The 23,010-nt window shown below is 39.0% G+C and overlaps 1 protein-coding gene across 8 annotated transcripts in view; it reads left to right on the plus strand.

Moving 5' to 3' along the window:
* Positions 1 to 23,010, plus strand: part of CUX1 (cut like homeobox 1) — a 398,007-nt gene that overhangs the window by 140,489 nt on the left and 234,508 nt on the right. For all 8 annotated transcript variants that reach the window (XM_034752645.1, XM_034752648.1, XM_034752651.1 and 5 more), the window contains exon 3: positions 15,919 to 15,966. In XM_034752645.1, coding sequence (XP_034608536.1) covers positions 15,919 to 15,966 — 48 coding nt within the window. The remainder of the gene's footprint in view (positions 1 to 15,918; positions 15,967 to 23,010) is intronic.

Below are 23,010 nucleotides of genomic sequence, written 5' to 3' on the forward strand. Positions count from 1 at the left end.
CTGTCACAGAGAGCTGTATGCCTCTCGTCGGGGTGGTTGTTTGTTTTTCTTTGTTTCGCGTGGTTTTTTTTTTTTTTTTTAACAGCGTTGCAACTGTGCAGTTTCTGCACACCTAAGTGGCTTGGCAATGTGTAACCTCGGGAGTTACACCGCAGAAAGCTGTTTTACTGCGCAGAAACTTACTAGTGTAGGCAAGGCCATTGATGAACATTTTGACAAAGTCCACACACTCCAAGTTACTGAACTCACAGGGCATACTTTGGGTTCTTTGTGATGAATCCCAAAATGTGAGTGTTAAAGAAAATCAATAGGACAAAGGCCTGCTCTGAACATAGCTGATCCTCAGAATTCCATTGGAAAAGCCTGGGATTCTTTCCAGTTATTTCACTGGGAGTTGGACAGGGCCAAAAGTGCTTTTACAACATTGTGGACTTCACAAAATGAAAATAATAAATATTTTGTGTTGCATACATTTGAATCTGAAATGAGAGCTTCAGGGACTCTCAGACATAGCACATGATTGGCACTGTAAAATAATAAACTACAGTGTCTTGAACCTCTGAAGAGGAATTGTTTTATTGATTATACTTTCTTTGGGCCGGGACTGGGTCTTCCTCTTTGTTTGGAAAGCACCTAGCAGGCACTAGTACAACTTAAATAAATAGTAAAGTACATTGTTATTGATTACGTGAAGAAATCCAAATAAGACTTTGCCTGACTAAGGGCCAAATTCTCATCTATGACAGTCCCTTTTCACTACTTCTCCGGCAACGAGGAGTTGGAATAACTAGCTCCAATGCAACCACACACATCCCTGTCTTTGGGGTGAATCATTGTTTGCATTAGAACTAAAACTCTTCATTCTCATTGAGAGATATCCTTGGGCACCTTCTATAATTTCTCGTCTACAGGTTTGCTTGTTATCAGGACGTTAGTGTTTGCATGAATTACCGTGTGTGTGTGTGTGTGTGTGTTTACTTTTTTTTTTTATAAGTCTTTGTTAGAAACTTCACATTCAGCTTTTTCTAAATGATACTCTTTCTCCTTTTTCCTCTTGACATTATACACTTTTGCAGATGCTTTAGATTTACTTTCAAACTGATTAGTGTTTCAAGATAACTTATCCATATGTTGTACATGGATTTGAGGAACTCCCTTATGGAGCCATGAAATCTTGAGCTTCGTGGTACCTGAGATCGTTCATGTTGTTTGTTTGAAGCACTTCACTCAAGGAAGTCAGTTTTTTTTTCTCCACTTTGTATTTGCTCTTGGGTGCCCACAGTGTCTCATACTAGTTAGATACACCTCTACCCTGATATAACGCTGTCCTCAGGAGCCAAAAAATCTTACTGCGTTATAGGTGAAACCGTGTTATATCGAACTTGCTTTGATCTGCCGGAGTGCACAGCCCCACCCACCTGGAGCGCTGCTCACCATGTTATATCCAAATTCATGTTATATCAGGTCGCGTTATATCGGGGTAGAGGTATAGTCTTCTCTGCGCTGTATATTAGAAATGTGAATGTATTGGGGTGTAACGATAAGTAAAAATAAAACTGGTATGAGAAGCAATAGATAGATATTGTCTTTTTGTTGCAAAGAATTACAATACAGAATTCGTATGGATTATCTGAGGCCCTGGACATTGTAGGAATTCCCTGATAGGTCCATGTGCAGAATGCTGGTCCCTAAGTGGTCAGAGTTAAGGGCACTGTGTTAGTCTATTTGAATCTACTGCTGATTCCAGTTCCTTTATTGGTTTGTATGATAAGTTGAATGACATTTTGTGGTGTCTGATTTTTTTTAAGTAAGCAGTAGGGGTCCTATTCCTCTATTTAAGAGTTGCAGCACATTGGAAATGGGGTACACATTTTACAATACACGTTTTCCACAACAGCAGTTTTTTGGTTAAAACACAATATATTGCTGATTTTTCCCTGAGGAGCAGAAAGCATTTAAATAGCTTCATTTTCCAGTTAAGTATTCCTTTATTTAAGTCAAGTAACTCTACATATAATTTTTACAATAATGGATCATAAAGAATAGGAAAATACATTTCAGATGAGTGGTTGGCAGCTTTATATCCATTTTAGCTGTTTTGTGGATCAAGGATGTTTGCCATGAAGATAGGAATAAGGTAAGAAGTCTGAAGCTTAGGTTAAAATGATTGTAGATAACTCGATCGGTACTTGCTATATATGGTCATACAAGAAAAGTCTGCACAAATCCTCAAGACATTTATGGACTTCTCTGATTCATCTGTCAGAGCCAACAGCTTCAGCCAAGAGATACGGAATTTGTTAAACTGCATTAAGTTCCTGAATAGCTGCAGCTCACAGGAGCAACTGCTTATTGCATGTGCTCACAAGGAAAGGGGAGAGGGGGAAATACTGTGCATTATGAAGGCCTTGCAGTTAGTAGCAGTTTCAGAGTATTTGGATGCCAGTAGAATTCCCCAGAAAACACAAGTAATTTATTTTGCCATCGTCAAAACAGTGACTTTCTAAGTGCTCAGTCTCCTATAGAAAACAGAATTTTTGTAACAGTAAAACTATTTTTTCTTTAAGTGCAATTTGTCACGTCTCCCTTCTATGTTAGTAAAAGAGCAGCCAGTACTCATGCTGTTGATATATTCATACACAAGTATGTCTCTTGTTAATCTTATTTAGTGCATTGTGATTCATTGCTATGCTTGAATGCTTTCAATGATAGGGAAAAAAGTGAGCATAGAGACAGTAAAATGTTTGGGTTTTTTTCTTTACTTCAATCCAGTTGGTTTCTTTTCCTGGTCTGTCTCTCTTTTTCCTACAATATATTGGAACAGTTCACTGTTCAGTCTTATAAATTTGGGAATTAGTCCCAGTGGAGACTACATATTACAGTTGTGAGAAGATGCTGCTGTTAGAAACTTCTTAGAGTTGAATTAATGAAATACCCTTTCCCCCACCAAACAAACAAAATAAGTACTGTATTTGTGATTAAAATATAAAAGATAAAAATTCAGCTCATCAAACTTTGGACTCGTATTAGTGGGTGCACTGACGAAGGCAGCGTTTCTCAAATGTGGCCACCAGGGGATTTTCTTGCGGCCATAGTCTCCTGGGCTGTGATGGGGAGGAGGGAAAAGAAGCTGTTGCTCCTGGATGCACCGCCTTGGTGTTGGTTGCTGGAGCCACCAGCAGGGATTGGGCTCTGCCCCCCTTCCTCCTGGAGTCACCTGGGGCACAACTCTATAGGAGGAGGCAGCCGCGAGTTCCCCACTTTCTCTGGGGCGGTGGGGCTCAGGCTTTGGGCTTCAGCCCTGGGGTGGCGGGGCAGCAGGGTCTGGACACCAGGCTTCGGGCTCCAGCCCCAGGCTATGTCTGCGTGGCAGCAGGCCCCAGGCTCCAACCACATGGCTTCGGCCTCAAACTAGATCAAGTGATGGCCCCTTCTGTCCTTAGAATCACAGAGTGTCACAATTTAAGATTTTTTTATTGTGAAATTTGTAATAGCTCTTAAAATATTTAAAGAATTAATAGGAATATATTATCGGGACACATAAAGTGTTTGTATGCCCAGTGCCTCATTCATAGTGAAGGCGTTCCTGCAGTACCACATTCTGTCATGAACGTTTTATGCAGAGATTCCTTAACAAATGGATTTAATATAGTTTGTTTGGACCATTCATTCGATAAATGCACGTATTCTCTGTTAACAATACATATGTGTAAAACATCCTAATGCAATAACTTGCACTTCTAAAACTGGTATACAGATAAGTGTCAAATTTCCACAGATCATAACTTGATACAGATATGAAGCTACGTAAGGTTTTTGCTTTTAATACATTTTCTTTTAGTAATGCTATTCAGGATGCTAGGTGTGACAGTGGTTTTGTGATATGAACACCTCAGTCAGTCCACATGAAGCTGTCTAAAATAGCAATAATGTTCAGACTTTTTCTCAATGTTTGAGATGTGTTCTAAGGAAAAATGGTTTGCACTTTTTGGTTAGTTATGCTGTGTCTGACCCTGACCATTTCAGATCAAGATTGTGACTAATATGTGAGGAAGGAAGAAATACTGTGAGGACTCATGAACATTTTAGCCAGTAAAGAGATAATTAGACAACCTGTTAGTTATTGGAGAGCTAGAATATGGCCCATTACAACCACACAAATTAGTAAATGGACCTATATTTAGATACATGGTTTGCGGGGGCGGGAGTTGACTCACATGTATTTGTTCACAACCACTGAACATGACTTTGAAAAATCTATCCATAGTCAGATCCAAGTATGGAAAAACCAAACAGTAGAATCTGCAACTTTCTCTGTCATCCTTGCGCACAAAAGTTCTCTGAAATATGCAAGTTGTGTGTATGGATCTCAGAGACTAAAAGCTGGCCCTTTCTTTTAATATTAAAACCGCAAAGTTGCCCTTCTGACAAATTAAAATGCTACTAAATTAGGACATTAACTTCACAGAAAATATTCAACTACATCAAATTGACATACAAACTTATTGGTCTTCTAAGGTGATTTTTCTTCGTAGTTTTCTTGGCCAGCTATTTCTCTTTCATAAGAGAAACAGTAACTTCTCTTATGGCCAGAGCTGCGGCCTGTTGAAATAAATGGAAGGTCTTCCACTGACTTCAGCGGGCTTTTAAACAGGCCTTCACAGCACGTCTACCTTCTATTTGAGCTTACAAGGAAGTCCAAATCCTTTGTCTACATTTTCTTTGCTCCACATATCACAGAATTCTTATTTTACTGTGGGAAAGGAGGGAAGGGTAAACTGAGTGATGAATTAGGGAGTCAAACACAAAACACCACTACTAGCAGGCAGAAGACAGAAAATTGCAGGCAACATTATTTTTCTGAACTGTCTCTGTGTAGTAGACTTGCACTTTTTCTTTTTTAAAGTAAGTCTGCCTTTAAACCAGGATGGACACTGGTTTGTAGTCTCTTATGATGGGCTGTTAGACCTAGATGCATTTTCTGCAAGACGAATGCATCAGAATCTGATTAGGCCAATTGTATATTCTTCTTCTGTTTTTTTTAAAGCATTGTGATAATTATATTGTAAAAGTTCCAAATGCTGCACTGAACAGAGTTTTTCTGTTATACAAGATTTAATTCTGAATAATGAGTGAAGTATTTTGAACTTTCTTCTTCTGTAAGTAGGGTGGACAAAGTTTCAAAATAGAAAATTTGAGAACTGTAGCAGGTGAAGAAGGAAATACAGGAAACCATGGTTTTGGTAAGGTGTCAGGGACATACTCATAGAAGGGCTTTGGCAACTGAGTGTGGAGATCTCATGGGGATAAAGAAAGCAAGGGTAGCAATATTTGACAGACTTAGTTGGGAGCAGTCCTTTTGGTTGCACATATTTGCACCTCATCTGTCTTTAGTTTCATTAGCTCAGTTATGTACCTTCAGATAGCCAGAATCTTCAGGTGTTAATGAAAACTGTGAGAAAATGCCCATTTTTAAAAATCCAACAGGGATAATGGGACAAGATCTGAAAATTAGGATGTTCCTGGTTTTCTGGGAAACATGGTTGTCCTACTATTAGCATAAGAACTGCTCCCTTCAAGGCATCTCAAGACCCTGTACTATTGACCAATCTTACACTTTGCCTCAAACTGCAAAAAATGCAGCTTTGTGTTTACGATCACAGATTATACCTTCTATTAGACCTGTTAGGGTTTCTGAAAGAATGTTGATTGTTAGACATGTGTAACTCTGCCTTGGATATGTACATAAAATTATTCCCATTACAAGGTTTCTACCTGTGTAGCCATATATTTTTGTCACTTGTCATCTTCTACAGGTAGTTTAGTGCCACGATAATTAGCAAGAAAGCAAGACAAAGTATTTGCAAGGGAAAAACCCTATTAGCACAAGAGTTAATCCAGAGGTTTTAAAGTCGATTTGGTTGTTTGAAAATAACACCCAACTTTCCCATTCAGTGGTGATCTGTTCTTTCTCACTGAGCTTTGGGAAAATAAAAATGTAACAGATAAGGTTAACAACAAGTGAGGGGATGGAAAAGCAACTTTATTGTAATTTTTAAAATTAATTTTATAAGAAAATAATTCTCATCTTTAACATTGAAGAAAATAATAGTATTATCAGGCTATAATTGCCTTAGATTTTAGCCCCTTGTAAAGATTGTCATTTGATATTTTCAGTAGTTATTTCTCCTTTGTTTGAATGAATTTGTTTTGTTGGCAACAACAGTTCAAAGTTTCATAGTTGTTTCTGCTCATCTCATTTTTGTCCAATGTTAACTTCTTGTTTTGTAAGTGACCATAAGGTTTTTAACATGTTTCTAAAATGTGTAGCTGGCTAAATTGATTTGTAAAGTGATATAAAAAAATTGGTTTGACGTAAGTGGATACCGCGGTGATTTTGTTGCACTGTTCATGCTTTAAACAATTTTGAAGGTAATCAATACGTGTTTGCACATTGCTGCATAGGTACAGAAGAAAAAGAAATAGAAAGCTAACAAGTTTTAAATTGGAAGAAATTATAAGATCCTTCAAAGTCTGACTCTCATGAGAAGTTCCATTGAAGTCAATGGGCCAGATCACACATGCCCATGGTAAATAAAACAAAAGAAAGAAACAAACTCTGGAGGTAGTTTGAGCAGGAAATCTCTGCAAAGATCTCCTTGCAGCGATTCCCCTCATGTTTTTCTGCTGGGAGGGGTGCAAAGGTCTGCTTCTTTCCCCCATCTCTACTGATTAGACCATGGGGTCTGCCCAGAAATTCTGCTGGCTCACGGGCAGTCCACACAGAGGCCCCAGAAACTGCTTGAGCACTCCTTTGCAGGGTCTGACGGAAATGGGCATGGTGTCACTAAGAAAGCTGAACCTCCCTTCTAGAGGCTTGATCTTTTCCTCCACCTTCTTCTAGAGTTACTCACATAAGTAAAGCTTTGCAGGATTAGGACCAAGATAGGGTGACCAGACAGCAAATGTGAAAAATCAGGACAGGGGGTTGGGGGTAATAAGAGCCTATATAAGAAAAAGACCCAAAAATCGGGACTGTCCCTATAAAATCAGGGCATCTGGTCACCCTAGACCAAGATGACTGAACATTCATCTTTTATGTCTAATAATATCAGAACTCAGAGTGAGAATTCTGCCTACTGCAGAAAAGATTCTATGGTGGGGTACAATGTTCTAATTTCTTTGTTTTGGGGATAGTTCATACTTTTAAACTGAAATCCCCAGTAAATCAGCCTTTTTTCACAAATGGAATCTTCTTTCATTTCACTGCTGGGTGGACCCATACACTGAAAAAATAGGTCAAGAACAGTAATCTAATTCTTCTGCTAATAAATAATTAAAGCTAATGGAATTTTCACGAGATATGTGAACTGAAATCTTTTTGAAAGAAGTGTGGTGTACATTCTGCTACTGTAAATCAAGATTATTTATTTATCAGTATGATAGGTAGAAACTTACCTATAAAATGTAATTTAAAATGATTTTTTTGTACAAAGGAGAAGCTGGAGTGTTAATGTGTTCTCATCTGTTAAAATGACCAAAAGTATCATATTAAATTGATAGCAACATGAATCATTCTCTAATGATTAGATACCAAGTAAAGGTTTTAGCAGCCTTAAGCAACAAGAAGCTTTACATCTCATTAAATCATACCATAAATTGAGCAACAGAATTGTTTGATCATATGATTTTTAACATGCCTTATTTTAGGAAATAAATACCTTGTCTCAGCTCCTCTGCAATATTTGCTTGTGTATGCAACTAGGGTTTTAATTTGGAGGGCTAAACTGATTCCAGTGAAATTACACACAAAAAACAGACTTATAGATGGTTCCATTAATATTTTTTCAAAATTGTTTACCTGTGAGGGGGAAGGTATACTGGCTCTGTATTCATTCACAGAAGACTTATCTATGGACACAACTGGAAACAAATAAAAAATACTTTGATCGCTGCCTATATGTTATTTATGGTTATGAGTCAAACTTCAGATGACCACCATTTAGTAGTTAATTTTGCCTCTAACTGGGTGAAGCATATATGCATGCCAGATATTTGTAAGGTGGCCAGCGGAACTCTAACTAGAAGCGACAGCATTCAGATTTAACTTGTCAATTTCCATGTTGCCTGTAAACTTTCAGATACTGTTTGGGGCTTTAAAGCATGTAAACAACACACCTCCAAAGTTGAGCATGACTTTCCTCATCAAATACTTTGAGCTTGGTACTGGGTTATTTCTTTAGCTGTATGTAAATATAAAATAGAGTTTCAATCATATATTGAGATAATAGATGTGTGGGCCACGTGTATGTAATTCTCCCCTGGGAAATATTTTCCCATTCTAAAGAAATAAACAGTATGATGTATACAAATAATTTTTGGCTAGAAGAGAGGTTTGCTATTGGCTGTCCCCTTTTTTAAGTGGTAATGTGGATTGAGCTAACAAATACTTTCCCCAAAAGAAGTATTCTACTTTTTGTTTTTAAGTCTCATCAGAAAGCAGCTGAAGTTACAATTTTCAGCCTTACCAATTTTCAGTGTAGGGCCAGTTGTTAGTTCCTTATTACATGTAGCCTAACAAGGAAGGAAATGCAAAAGGCTAAGATGGCAGAAAAGCCTTAGCATCTTCTTGTGATGAGCCAGCTCCGAAATAGACTGTGACAGCTGAACTAACGATGTCACTGATGCTGATACAACTGGGCTGCTTCTCATTATGATTTCTCCGCCAGATACTCTGACATTCACCAGCCAATGTGCACCTAGAATAGATAATCTAGAGAACAGATCATAGAAAATGTGGCACCATAGGTAACTGGAGGAACACTTGACCTGCCCTAGTGGTTATGTGCGCCCCCCCCCCCCCCTTCCCCAATGGATACAGTATTTTTGTGGATGATAAAGCTGTACAGGTCAAGACAATGTTGTAAAACCACTTTATCAAACCAGGGTCACAGGGCTTTTGTTGTGGCATTTTAGAGATGAGCTTTTTGGAGGTAAATGAGATCAAGTAGTGTAAGGGCATGTCTACACTGCCTTGTCGTTCACAGGTGCTTAAACCCCTCCCTCGCCCCCGCCCCCGCAACACAAAAGTTTTGCCACGGCAAGTAGCAGTGTAAACTGCTTGTTGTCAGCAGGAGCGCTCTCCTGTGGACTACACAAACCCTGCTCGCAGTGGGTGGAAGTATTTTGTCAGCAAAAGTGCCGACAAACAGCATGTACACTGCCCGACTTTTAGCGACATGGCCATGTCACTAAAAGCTGTGTAGTGTAGACAAAGCCTAAGACAAAGCAAAAGGTCCTGGGAGGCATAGCTCAGTGGTTTGAGCATTGGCCTGCTAAACCCAGGGTTGTGAGTTCAATCTTTGAGGGGGCCATTTGGGGATTTAGTTGGGGATTGGTCCTGCTTTGGACTAGATGCCCCCCTGAGGTCTCTTCCAACCCTGATATTCTATGATTCTGTATAGGTTCAGAGGTAAAGTAAATTAAAAGTGCAGTGTTGCTCGCCTAACCCTGAGTTGGTATCTGTATACACCAGTGCAATATATGAAGATGGTAATAGATAAATAATACTATCTGGGTATCAAAAAAAAAAATTGGTGTCCAATTTTGTATCATAGATTTACTGTTGCTTCATCGTCTGAAGGGTTATTTTTAATGCCAATGAAAAAGGAGTTAAAAAAAATTATTGGGATTCAGATTTCATTGTGAAGCTCTTTTATCAAAATGTAAAACTGGTTGTTTCTTATTACTTTAAAGAGAAGAGATTCCATATTGGCCTTCAGTGTTTTACAGATTTGATCTTGATCACGCTAGAACATACTAATTCATACTCTTTTGAGGTGCTAAGTTTGTCTGTGATAGAGTAGCTTTCTGAAAAAGGCAGTGTCCTGATAAATCATCCACAGAGAGAGCACATTTAGATGGCAAGGAAAAATATGCTTCTAATTTGACCGTATAGGAGCACTTGAGTACAGTCTTTGACGCATTTGTGTTGACAAATTATCATTTGTTCTAATGTTCAGTTGAATGTACCCTTTCTAGCTGTAGTGTTGGATCACAGTGATTTGCTACAGAGCTGTGTGTGAGGGCTGAATTTGGTTGCATCTCCTATTTTGATCACAACCCAGACAGTAAAGGCCACTACATTTTAAAAGGATAATAAATCATATGGTGTCCTTGCTAACCAACATTACAGATTCCCATGGGTCAGAATAGAGCGTCCTTATTTTTGTCTGTTCAGTTTAGGACAAAGAAGGTAGAATTATATCTGACATTAGTATAATATTTGGAGCCATAGTCTGGTAAGTAATTTCTCAAACTGCCAAATATAAATCTAGCAGGAGTGATTTAGCTGGTGACTCGGGGCATACGTGGTTCTGACTACTATTGTGGTTTTATGTTTACTTCTTTTCTTTTGTGAGATGTCTGAAGTTTTAATGCCAGTTAGCCTAGTAAGCGCTTATAAAAGTACTAAACCAACCTAAAACAATTTGCAAAAATAACTAGAGGGTGAAGATGCATAGTCATTTCTTCTGATGTGTGACACTCTGTTGTTCAGTTTCCTTACAAATAAGATTTTTTTTTTTTTTTTTTTGGTCATTCTTCTCAAAGTTTATTGTTACATGAAAGGAGATAAGATGAAGAGTGTTAAGTGCCACACCTTTATTGCCCTTAGCTATCATTCCAAGGTATCAAAGCCTCGTACATCTTTAATTGCCTGTATTAAGTGACTACCATCCAGCAAGCCCATAGACTGCCTATAATTGGTCCCCAATTCAATAGCATCCTCCAATAGAGGATTGGCTGAATCACTTTGAATGTCAGAGCCCATAAAGGGAATGTTGTATACACTCATAGGGTGCATCTACACTAGAAAATTTTGTAAGCATAGTTTTACTAATGTTGGAAGCTATAGAATGAATGTGGCACGAGTATTTTTGCCACCATGTCATTTAATCCTGCTTGTTAGTATTTTGATTACTTGGAGGATGCATTTGGAAGTCTAAGGCCTGGTCCACACTAACCCCCACCACTTCGAACTAAGATACACAACTTCAGACACGTGAATAACGTAGCTGAAGTCGAAGTACCTTAGTTCGAACTTACCGCAGGTCCAGAGGCGGCAGGCTCCCCCGTCGACTCCGCGTACTCCTCTCGCAGAGCAGGAGTACCGGCATCAACGGTGAGCACTTCCGGGATAGATTTATCGCATCTAGATAAGACGCGATAAATCGATCCCAGAAGATCGATTGCTTACCGCCGGACCTGGAGGTAAGTATAGACCTACCCTAATATTAGCACTTGGGAGGTTGGTGAATGAAGAGCCACGTTTCAACTTGTAAATATATTTGACTGTAGGGTTAGAAATTGCAATCTGTTGTTTAACTGGAATTTTAAACAATTACTCAAACTTCACAGTTCATTTTTAAAATGACTCAAGGGCCAAATTCAGAATTGGTGTAGCAAGCACAATTTTCCTAATGCTATTAGTTAGAGAACCATATAACACATTGCAAGCAGTAGTACCAGGTTTTTGAAATACAAACCCAGGATATTTAATGTTGTCCACATGGTGCCCAGGAATGGGGGAGGTTGGGGATCAAATTTGTGTTGGCCTTTTTTTTCCCTTATAGCCTGATCACTGGCCTTTCTCTTCCTCTGGATGCCAGCCACCACCTCCTCACCCATTTTCTTTCCCTCCCATGCAAATAATCTCCTCCTTCCTATTAAAGTATGGAGCCAGCAGCATCTCTGAGGTCCTGTCATAGCTTGCACAGTCAAATCAGGGACACTCCAAATCCCATCTTTGCACAGTCTAGTATGTGCCAGAGTGTGCAATTCAGTAGACGGTTCTCTTCTGAGGCCCACCAGGTGAATGGTCCTAAACTCATGTATGCAGCGTTTCAGGAAAGATTGATGTTAAGGTGGTAGTTTTAAAAGGACTTGCTTAGTAGCAGATTGGCTAAGACATGTCTGGCAAACAGCAACTTTTGTTTTCCCTGTCTATGGACCTGGCCATGATTTATCTCACTTTAATATCATGATACTCCATTATTTGCAAATCTACCTTCTGTATGGACTGATTTTAACCTTTATACCTGAAGCTTTAAGCAAAAAACTTTGCACTGTGCTTGACCTTCAGCATTCTGCAAATCAGTGATTTGAGGCAGGTGCTGAACCCAAATCTCCTGTACTTCAGTTTGCAGTGCTGTCACCAGTTTGGCTGTGCGATGACATCACAAATGAATCTCTAAATTCAGAGGAATTACTAGGGACAAAGAATTCACCTTTTTGGGGGCTTGGGATATTTATTTTACAAAATGCTACCTCTTTGCTTGAGTAATATAATTATACAAGTCAATAAAGTAAAAAGGGTGCCAGTGTTTCCATGATAAATCTTGTTTCTCAAAAGTTTAGAACTTCATTGTAGACTAAAACTTGGTATGCAAGATTTTGGCCCAGGACCCAAACTTTTATTTTTATTTTAGTATTAACTTATTTCATCAACCGGATACAAATAAAGCATGTAATAGAAGTTACATAGCAGAGTACTGCATTCTGGTGTTACATGGCAGCTAAAAATTGGGAAATGCAACTGAGCTAAAACCCCAATATTGACTAGGCGAAGATCATGGAGAGAGAAATTCTAAAACTTACACAAGTTGGTGCCACACAAGAGAGAAATGTACTGTCACACCCTACAGAATAGACAACAAAATAGATCAGAGGAAAAATATCAGCAAGCATGTAGATACCAATAACACTTCTAAGTGCCTCAAGGAGAAAAATCCCACTGAAGTTTCTTTGTTCTAAAACATAGGAATGGCCATAATGAGTCAGACTGATGGTCTATCTAGCCCAGTATCCTATCTTCCAGCAATGGCCAGTGCCGGATGCTTCAGAGAGAATGAACAGAACAGAGAAATTTATCGTCCAATCCCAGCTTCTGGCAATCAGAGATTTAGGGACACCCAGAGCATGATGGTGTTGTGTCCCTGACTGTATTAGGTAATAGCCATTGATGGACCTATCCTCCATGAACTTTTGGCCTTCACAACATCCCCCTACCAGCAAGTTTCGCAGGTTGACTGTGTGTTGTGTGAAGAAGTACTTCCTTGTGTTTGTTTTAAACCTTCTGCCTTTTAATTTGATTGGGTGATCTCTGGTTCTTGTGTTCATGTGAAGGAGTAAACAATACTTCCTTATTTACTTTCTCCACACCATTCATGATTTTATAGACTTCTTATCATATCCCAACCCTTCCCCCGGATTCATCTCTTTTCTAAACTAAAGAGTCCCAGTCTTTTTAATCTCTCCTTGTATGGAAGTTGTTCCATGTCTGCAATCATTTTTGTAGCCCATCTCTGTATCTTTTCCAATTCTAATATATCTTTGTTGAAATGGGATGACGAGAACTGCATGCCGTATTCAAGGTGTGGGTATACTATGGATTTTTATAGTGGCATTGTGATATTTTTCTGTCTTATTACCTATCCCTTTCCTAATGGTTCCTAACATTGTTAGCTTTTTTGACTGCTACTGCACATTGAGCAGATGTTTTCAGAGAACTATCCACAATGACTCCAAGATCTCTTTCTTGGGTGGTAACAGCTAATTTAGATCCCATCATTTTGTACATATAGTTGGGATTATGTTTTCCAGTGTGCTTTACTTTGCATTTTTCAACATAGAATTTCATCTGCCAGTGTGTTGCCTGTTCACTCAGTTTCCTGAGTTACTTTTGTAACTCTTCATAGTCATCTTTGGACTGAACGATCAGTGTTGTTTTAGTTAGATGCTAAGAGAGTTTTATATGGCTACCACGGTATTCTTATCGTGAAATGGATGTGTACTGTAAGGTGATAGCCATATGATACAGTGCAAAGCCATGCAATGAAATTGAAAGACTGTGTGATAAATTATACTTACAATATAGTTCTTCAACTAATCATTTGTCTTTGACACCTTCACCTGCATTCTGGGCACTAATCCATTCCAGCTGGGACTTCTGATACACCAACCCTCTGAAACAGATTCAGAGAATTGGAATATTAAATGGCTTCAAACAACTGCCACTTAAAAAAAATTAATCTGCCAGAGAATTGTTCCATTTCCTCCAAGAAATTACACTCACGTAAGACCCAGGATGGGCAAAATTCAGTTCTGGCCCAGTGACAGATTTCAGATCTGATATCTTGCAGAGCAAGGGTTAAAAGAAAAGGCTTTTTACCATTGGAAAGGCAAAATTACTGGCTTTCTAAGAGGACCCAGCTTTCTAGAAGTCTCTAAGATATTGAACATTGAAATTGTGATGTTTAAATTTATTTTTAAAAAGATAATTTTTAGAAGTTTTTCTGACTTTGATATTCATTATAACTAGGGGACTCTGATTTTACAGATGGAAGGATACAAAAATTACCGTAGTCAATTTTTAGAAAGGTTGAAAAACATTTTTTGTATTAAAACATGTATGGCATGATTGTGTGAAGTGGTATAAAGTTTCACTGATACTTGTTTGGTATGGCTTTGCCACTTTCCAATCCATAAATTATGCCAATAAAACCTTAATGCAGCACCTCACTGTTGTTGTGTGTAGTCTCTATATTATAGATATATTTACAAGTATATAAACTATACAAGTGCTGCATATGGTTCCATAGTTGACTTTTGCACTTCATGCATAATTAAATGGTTAAATCACTATTTGAAGAATCTACAAAATATTCTCCCCACAGTTACAGCACTTACTATTTGGGCATAGAATGAATTTTCTGAGAATTTATAAGTACATCTGTTAATTAGAATTACAATTAGTTTAAAAGAAGGTCCTTTAAGAAATTTAGTACTATCAGACCACTGTACTATGTTTTTGTCCCAAATGATCTTGATGGTGAAGTAATAGACTTTTCAGACTTCCCATGTAGTATGTGTAGGTTACATCTGAAACCTTTTTAAATTTTTTAAAGGATTAATGGCCATTTGTTGTTGTCATACTTCATAACTGAAACTCTTCTTTAGCACGGGCTAACGAATAATGAATTCGCTGTAGAAGAACCACAAAGAATTCCCACTTTCAAAATGGCTACTATTTCTCATTGTTCTCGAGGCACTGGAATCACAGCAGCCCTTTACAAAAGTTCCCTCTTTCAAAATTGCTACCATCTCTCATTTTCAATAGGGGCGAAGCCAAACTGTCCTTAGTTAAGGTGGTGGCCCCTTAGGGTTGCCAACTCCGACTGAAGCTTTTTCCACGAGATTTTCCCCCCAACACGATGTAATGTCATTTTCTGAAAATATCCTATTAAAATCTCCTGGATTGCTTTCGATAGTCACCAGGAGCTCAATGCCAATTCCGGGAGACACCAAGCCAATCCTGAGGGTTGGCAACTCTATGGCCCCTGATGGCCTTACATTCAAAAGGAGAAAACTCCCATTAATGCAAATTCACACATGTCAAAAGGAAACTTTGACTTAAATTCAGGGCTGTAGTTGTAATGCTTTTCAGGTGGACACACAAATTTACTTCAGATCACATTATTCACCTCACTGTTCCAATAGATTTATAAGACTGAAAGAGTTCACTGCCTGCTCGTTACCACAGCCTTTAACCAGTTATCATTTGTAACAATCATAAGTGTGTACCAAACTGGAAACTATTATATTGGAAACATGATCCTGTTCAGAATGAATTCTAGCTAACTTCTGATTAAACAAAAGTCGCCATAAAACACAATCAAGCTTCAAAATCATTATTCAAATCAATATTCAAAAAATTGGGGAAAAAAAAGATTGACAACATGCTGCTCCATTCTAAATATTTAATAATCACTTTTATTCTGATCAAAATTATTCTTTATATACTTTCTTTTTTTTAAAATGGCTGTTTCCTGATGGAATCCCTTTGCTTTTGTCTTGCAGGACCTGCGCAAACAGGTAGCTCCATTATTGAAGAGTTTCCAGGGAGAGGTAAGAGACCATGCTTTTGTTTATCTTGTCGCTTCTGATTGCCTATGTTTACGTCAGTCTAGTGTGATGTAGCCACTCAATGGGGCTGTGTGGACCAAGGGGTCCATAAGCATGGAGCAGTTTGCAGGAGCAGGGTCCATGTGTCTTTATGTATATGAAAAAGGAATATATTTTGGTTTATACAAATGCTTAAAAAAGGCACCTGTTCATATGTTTTAGGAGTCCTTGATATAAACTAAAAACATTATAGATACCCTAAGTGCTGCAGTACAATGGAAGATACACTGGTGGTAGGCTGTCAGGCAACTTAAAAACTGAAATCTTCCACCCCCATCACAATCCTTCCACCCCATTTTCAAATGCCTGGGAAAAAAAGATGAGCTTTACAATGTGCCTTGAAGTTCATGCTATTAAGGTCCGGAGCCAGTTTCAAAGCCTGGAGGAGGGAGTGGCCCTCACAGACAACACTGCCAGCAGCCCCCTTTCGTTTATAACAGTGGGGCTCCAGGTCAGGAGCTCCTGCTGATCTCAGCTGTGACATAGTGGAGAGAGACTCAGTATCTGGGGTAGGTCCTAAGCCATTTAGATCCTAAATATAATGTAAATGTTAATGTATATTATGTAATGTGCATGTATAAAATATATATAGGTTTACACTGAAGAGGGAAAACGATATATAGAATATGTAATGTGTAAATTTCCCCTCAAAGTTGAAACAGTAGACTCTAAACAACTTGTTGGACCCTAATGTTAATAGGTGATACTTGGAAGAAAAAATAATTACAGAAAGTTCTAACACCATTGCTACTACTTTTGTTCCCAGAGACATTTTTCTCTTTAGAATAGTCACAATTTCAAAAAGTCAGCCTGTAAAGATTTTGATGTGTGAGGTCCTTTCCTATGGGAAAGGAGGTTGCAACTTGCTGCAGAGTTGTAGGTTTTGACTGTGGCTGGCAGTGAAGCACTCGTTGCAGGTGTTGTTTTCCCAAACAGTAGTTAGGCCTGAGCGGAATTTTTGTATTCATTTTAATGGATTTTGGGTCAGGTTGTAACACTTTAAAAAGTAGTATGCTCTAAGGCAATGTCTGCACAGCCCTATGGTGGTGTGAATTGCAGTGCTCATTGGTGTGCTGTGCTGTAACTCCCCTGTGTGGATGTTGTGGGCGTGAACTAAAAGGTGCCTAGTTCACCTTAAGTTAGGGCTGGTCTACACTTAAAACGCTGCAGTGATGCATCCACCTCAGTGAGAGGCGGTAGCTATGTTGGTGTGAGAAGCCCTCCTGTCGACATAGTGTCGTCTACACTGGATGTTAGGTCAGTATATCTGCGTTGCTTTGGGTTTTTCATACCTCTGAGCAACATAGTTATACCGACGTAAGTTTATAATGTAGATCTGGCCAGAGTGCTCTTTAAACAGGACTAAAAAGTTAATGTGAACTAGATAGCTTTTAGTTTGTGCCTGTTGTGTCCGGGTGGGGGAGTTACAGCACAGCAAGCCAGTACATGCTGAAATTCATATCCCCGTAGTCTGAACTGCCGAGCCATGTTGACAATTCCTGTTTCTTCACTGGTCGTCTTCTTCTGGTTTCCCTTGGTTGCATGGCATTACTACCACACCAGAGGAAAAGATGGATTGTGTAGAGCAACCCACCAGTGTTTTTAACCTGTGTCAACTAGACCTGCTCTGAGCAGAGCTCTGAAATGCACTGATTAAAATGTCAGTGGCCAGCGTGTACTAGTGCAAGCACCTGTAGAAGTCACACTGAGAAATGTGAAGAAAAGTGCTAGTGCAGAAGACGCGTGGGTCTGTCTACGGTGGAAAATCATGGAAATAAAACAAAATAATAAATCAATTAATTATGTTACAAGAAAAACAGGAACTATTTGTATGTGACCTTATACCATAAGAGAGGTTACATTTTTATTTAGAAAAATTTCAGATTTTAAATTTAAACTCATACTTCTTAAAAAAAAAAAAAAAAAAAAAATAGTAATTGTGCGTCAGAAGCTGTAAATAGTGGCTGTAACCTCATACGTTATTATGTGTTGTAGGTCTCTTACCTCAAAGAATGTAGCACAGCTGCAACTGTGTAATGCTGATACCCCCTGGTCATTGGTGGGCGGGATCAAACCTGGGACCTCTGAAGCGTAGAGTATGAACATAAGAATGGCCGTACTGGGTCAGATCAAAGGTCCATTCAGCCCAGTATCCTGTCTACTGACAGCGGCCAATGCCAAGTGGCTCAGAGGGAGTGACCCAATCACGTAATGATCAAGTGATCTCTCTCCTGCCGTCCATCACCACCCTCTGAGCATGTACTGTATGAGCTAAAAGCCATGTGGCTGTAGCAGACTCATTAACATCTAGGTGGTCTAAAAGGTGGTGAGCTAAAAGCCATGTGGCTTTTAGTTAAGGCTGTAGCAGACTCATTAATCTAGCAGGTATAGGTTACATCTTTCCCCTAGTTGAGGAAGCCCATCCTGAGCTTCAGAGACTTCCCAATTGATGAGTTGGGATGAGCCCCCACTTGTAATGCTGACAGACCTGGGTTGTTGGTGGGCGGGCTCGAACCTGGGACCTCTGAAGCTTAGTGTATGAGCACCTACTGCATGAGCTAAAAGCCACATGGCTGTAGCAGACTCATTAACGTCAACGGCACTGGACGGGGATAGGGCACCACACCCAACAGGCATGGGTTACACTTGCTAAATGTGTAATAAGCTGTAAAATGATTATTTTACTGTTGCAGTTCCCATCAGAGCATGGAGAAATTTAGGAGTATATTTTCAGCAATCTACATAGGGAATTAAGTGAGCACATACTATTTTTGATGAGGGTTATATTTCTGATTCTTTGCACATTCTGCTGAATATGTACCTCAAACAAGCAATAATTTCTTTGCTTGGAAGCAGTATGTTTTTTTAACTACTTAATTTCCCAAGCACAATTATAAAAACTTATCAGACGAAGTTCCTTATATAATAGCAACATGTGAGGAAAAACAATGACCCGTTTAAGTCAGTTTGTCAATGGAAACTTGCATATTAACGTTGCTTTATATAAATTGTAACACTCTATAAGACTCTTTCACTTTGGTTTCCGTCTTGTAATATATTGACAGAAGTCTACGTATGTGTACTACTTTTCTCTAATGAATGGAATGCTGCATGCCCAAGTATATGTCATAAACCCTGATCCTGCTACATTTAAAGAAGCTTCTCCAAACATGTCCTATCTATTTTAGAGAAATTTGCACTTGTATAAATATATCAATGTTGCAGCGAAGCAAACCTCTGCTGTAGTCTTACTGAACTGATATAAATCATGGTTTGTACTGGTTTAACTTGCTTTGGTAAGTTACCAGAGTAAGACATGCTAGTATAAACCTCATTTTACATCAGTGCAGCATGTCTGCATTAGGGCTGGCACTGTTGTAACTGCATCTATGTTGTCACATTGGTGTGAATCTCCCTAAGGGTAGGTCTATACTACCCGCCGGATCAGCGGGCAGCGATCGATCCAGCGGGGGTCAATTTAGTCTAGTCTAGATGCGATAAATCGATCCCCAAGTGCTCTCCCGTTGACTCCGGTACTCCACCACCGCGAGAGGCGCAGGCAGAGTCGACAGGGGAGCAGCAGCAGTCGACTCACCGCAGTGAAGACACCGCAGTGAGTAGATCTAAGTACGTTGACTTCAGCGATGTTATTTACATAGCTGAAGTTGTGTAACTTAGATTGATTTCCTCCTCCCCCTGCATCCTCCCCAAGCCCCCCCAGTGTAGACCAGGCCTAAGACAGGCCTTAGAAATTCCTTTTATCTCCAGCATAACTACCCTCATCATAACAGGTTTCAGAGTGGTAGCTGTGTTAGTCTGTATCAGCAAAAACAACGAGGAGTCCTTGTGGCACGTTAGAGACTAACAAATTTATGCTTGTGCCCAAATAAATTTTAGTCTCTAAAATGCCACAAGGACTCCTCGTTGTTTTTACCCTCATCATGTCAATTATATATAAACATAGAATGGATGACTCTCAACCATGGTGTTTCTTAGAAAACAGTGTATCAGCCTTAATGTGAAATTATTTCAGTAAATAAAAAAATATTAGCCCAGTTTCTGGCAAGTAATAATGCACTATCTACAGCTGGTTCGCAAGTGTTAGTCTCATTTAATAACTTATTACAAACTTATGTGCTGAATGCTCCACAGAGCACAAGTAAGAGGCATTCGAGACATAAGCTTTCCTCCATTTCAAGTCCTCTGAAGTTGTGCGTCTCACCCCACTCCCAGAGATATTGCAGCATGTATCATACTTGTAATTTTACAATCGATATGCAATCCTTCTGGAACTACCTTTTAGGGGTCATGCAAGTGTCATTTTCCCCTTTAGATACAGAATGGTTTTGCAGGGTTTTAAAATATTCTTATGCTGTTGGAAGTATCCATTGACTGTCCTTTGGCATGTAAAAGAGTAGTAGTAAATGTTTAGCAAACTTCTGCCATATAAGGAGAAACAAGCCTCTACAGGTCTGCTGTAGGATGGCTCTCTGCTCCAGTTGGGCTCCATGTTGGCTGTGACTTCATGAGAATAGCTCATGCTGTGAGGTATCCTGGAGTGGGGAAGCATGTGACATCAGTGGACCAGACATGGCTTGGAGGAGACGGTAAACTTAAAATCACTTATGTTCTCACCGTTCTCCTTGTGCATAATGTGTGGAGCATTCAGCACATATACTTGCTGTTAGCTAATTTCTTTAAACATATTCATTGGTTTCCTTCAGTAGTAGATGTTTTGCTTTTAGTTTGATCTCTCAAATTTTCTTTATATTTCACTGCATAATATGGATGGATATTTATAAATATAAAAAAACATAGCCAGAGTGTTTTGTATTCTATGGATGTTTATCTAAATCAGGGAAATTGCAGATGGAAACTGTTTCAATTACCAAATATCCAGTTTCCATTAGTTGCTGGAAAGAGCTGTTTTCATCTACAGATCTTGGAACTGCAGATTTTTCATGGTAACATTGAATGTAAAAGCCTTCTGAAATAGAATTTAGGATACTGCAAGTTCAAAAATGTACTTAGAACAAATACAATAAGAAAACCTATTAAAGCAGGGTGCATATGGGGGATCGCTAGCTAAGGAAAAAATGAAATTCTTAAGGTTCTGAAATGCATAGTATAGTGGTGATTTTATCACACGTTTGTTCTACGAGCCTAGCATAGAATACATTGAGTCCCAACAGTAATGTTACAATTACAGTAACATGGATGAAAAAACAGGATATCAAACTAAAATGCAAAAATATTACAAAACAGTTTTACACTTCCTGACTTATTTGAGAATGGACAGTCTACTTGAAGTATATTATTGTTTTTAGTATGATATTCATTCCATAATTAAGATTGCATTTGGATTTCTCTTATAAGCCCTCCTTTTAAAATCGACAAAAAGCTTTGTGCTTCAAAACTGGTAAATTAGTTATTTGATTTGTGTATGTTTGTGGAAACTTTAGGGGGGACACTTAAGCTTGTGAGATGATGTAAATGAGGTGGTGTGAGAGGGAGGGATGAAGTATTATAGAACAAGGGGGCCCATTGGTGTTTTTAGAAAGTTATAGAATTTCATAAAGAACGTAATTTTGTAGGTGTGTTAGCTGGACTCAACTGAACTCCACTTTCAACCTTAACTCTTTTTTTAAACCATTTTTTTTCTTTGTTTACAATCAATAATTTGAGGGTGCTTCCAGTTAACTCTTCAATCGCAGTGTACTAAACGCCAGGATGAATAAATAATGGCTAGAGTATTTTATTATCCAATTATAATTTGTTTTCCAACTTAGAAAGGAAACGCCCTCTAGTTATCATCTGAATAAACATAATACATAGTAGGTTTGCAATGGGTTATCACATTTATATAAGCAGATGAACACTTGCACATGAAATCCTAAATATAAAGCTTTATGTTCTTAGGCTATGCTTTCTGCTATAGAAATAAATTTGCTAGTGTAGAAATTTAATGTCTGAATCCATATTTGTGATGTCATCAAGTAGATATTAAGGCTGGGAAAGGATTTCCTGGGGTTATTAGCATTTGTTTCATGTGGCATAGCAGGATTGTCCAACAGGAACACAGTAATCCCTAATTTGGAGCATCCTTTAAGGCAAATACTCTGAAAGAGTAGACTGTGATCTTCTGTGACTGCCATATCTAGTTTTCTTCTTTCAAGACAAGTAGTTGTAGGTGTATTGCCATTCTGATGAGAGCACTCTGGCTCAGTACTTAGCTGATTTGCTCTTTAAGCTATTGATTTGGTCAGTAGAGTGTCGTGGATTGTGGGAGAGTTAGGGCCCTGCACCCCTCTTCCCGAGATTCACTGCGAGACTCAGCCAGCCAGTAAAGCAGAAGGTTTATTTAAGGACAGGAACACAGTCTCAAGCAGAGCGTGTAGGTACGACCAGACCCCCTCAATTAGGTCCCTCTGGGAGGTTCAGCGAGCTTAGACCCCAGCTTGGGGTTCCCTGCGTTGCACCACCCAGCCCCAACCGAAAACTAAACTCCCAACTCCTCCCGCTGCTCCTCTCCTTTGTTCAGTCTCCCGGGCAGAAGGTGTTAATTCTCCCCACCCCCGTTCCTGGCTCAGGTTACAGCTCAGGTAGCTTCCTTCAAGGGAAGTCGCCCCTCCTCACTGCAATCCCCCTGCAACATTCCCAGGTCAAATCTGCCCTGCTCCCTGCTCCGTCACATAGAGTAATTTAGTAATTGTCTGTATGCAGACAAAGGAGTTGAAAATATGACCAGACTGGTGTACTGGAACTACTAATCATACTAGTGAAAGGGTGCTTTAATGAGTTCGTAAACAGACTGGCCTAAAAAAGTTCAGTCATCTCTTCTTGTTCCCTGCATTTTATAGGAATATGCCTTGGCTAATATCAATCTTTTCTTTTCTTTTTAAATTTCCTTTTGTTAAATTTACAAACCTGATTCATATGATTTCTTTCCTGTAAGTTTGCTCCATGATGGCTCAATTAGAATTGCAG

The sequence above is a fragment of the Trachemys scripta genome, chromosome 18, assembly GCF_013100865.1.
Source record: "Trachemys scripta elegans isolate TJP31775 chromosome 18, CAS_Tse_1.0, whole genome shotgun sequence".
NCBI lineage: Eukaryota > Metazoa > Chordata > Testudines > Emydidae > Trachemys > Trachemys scripta.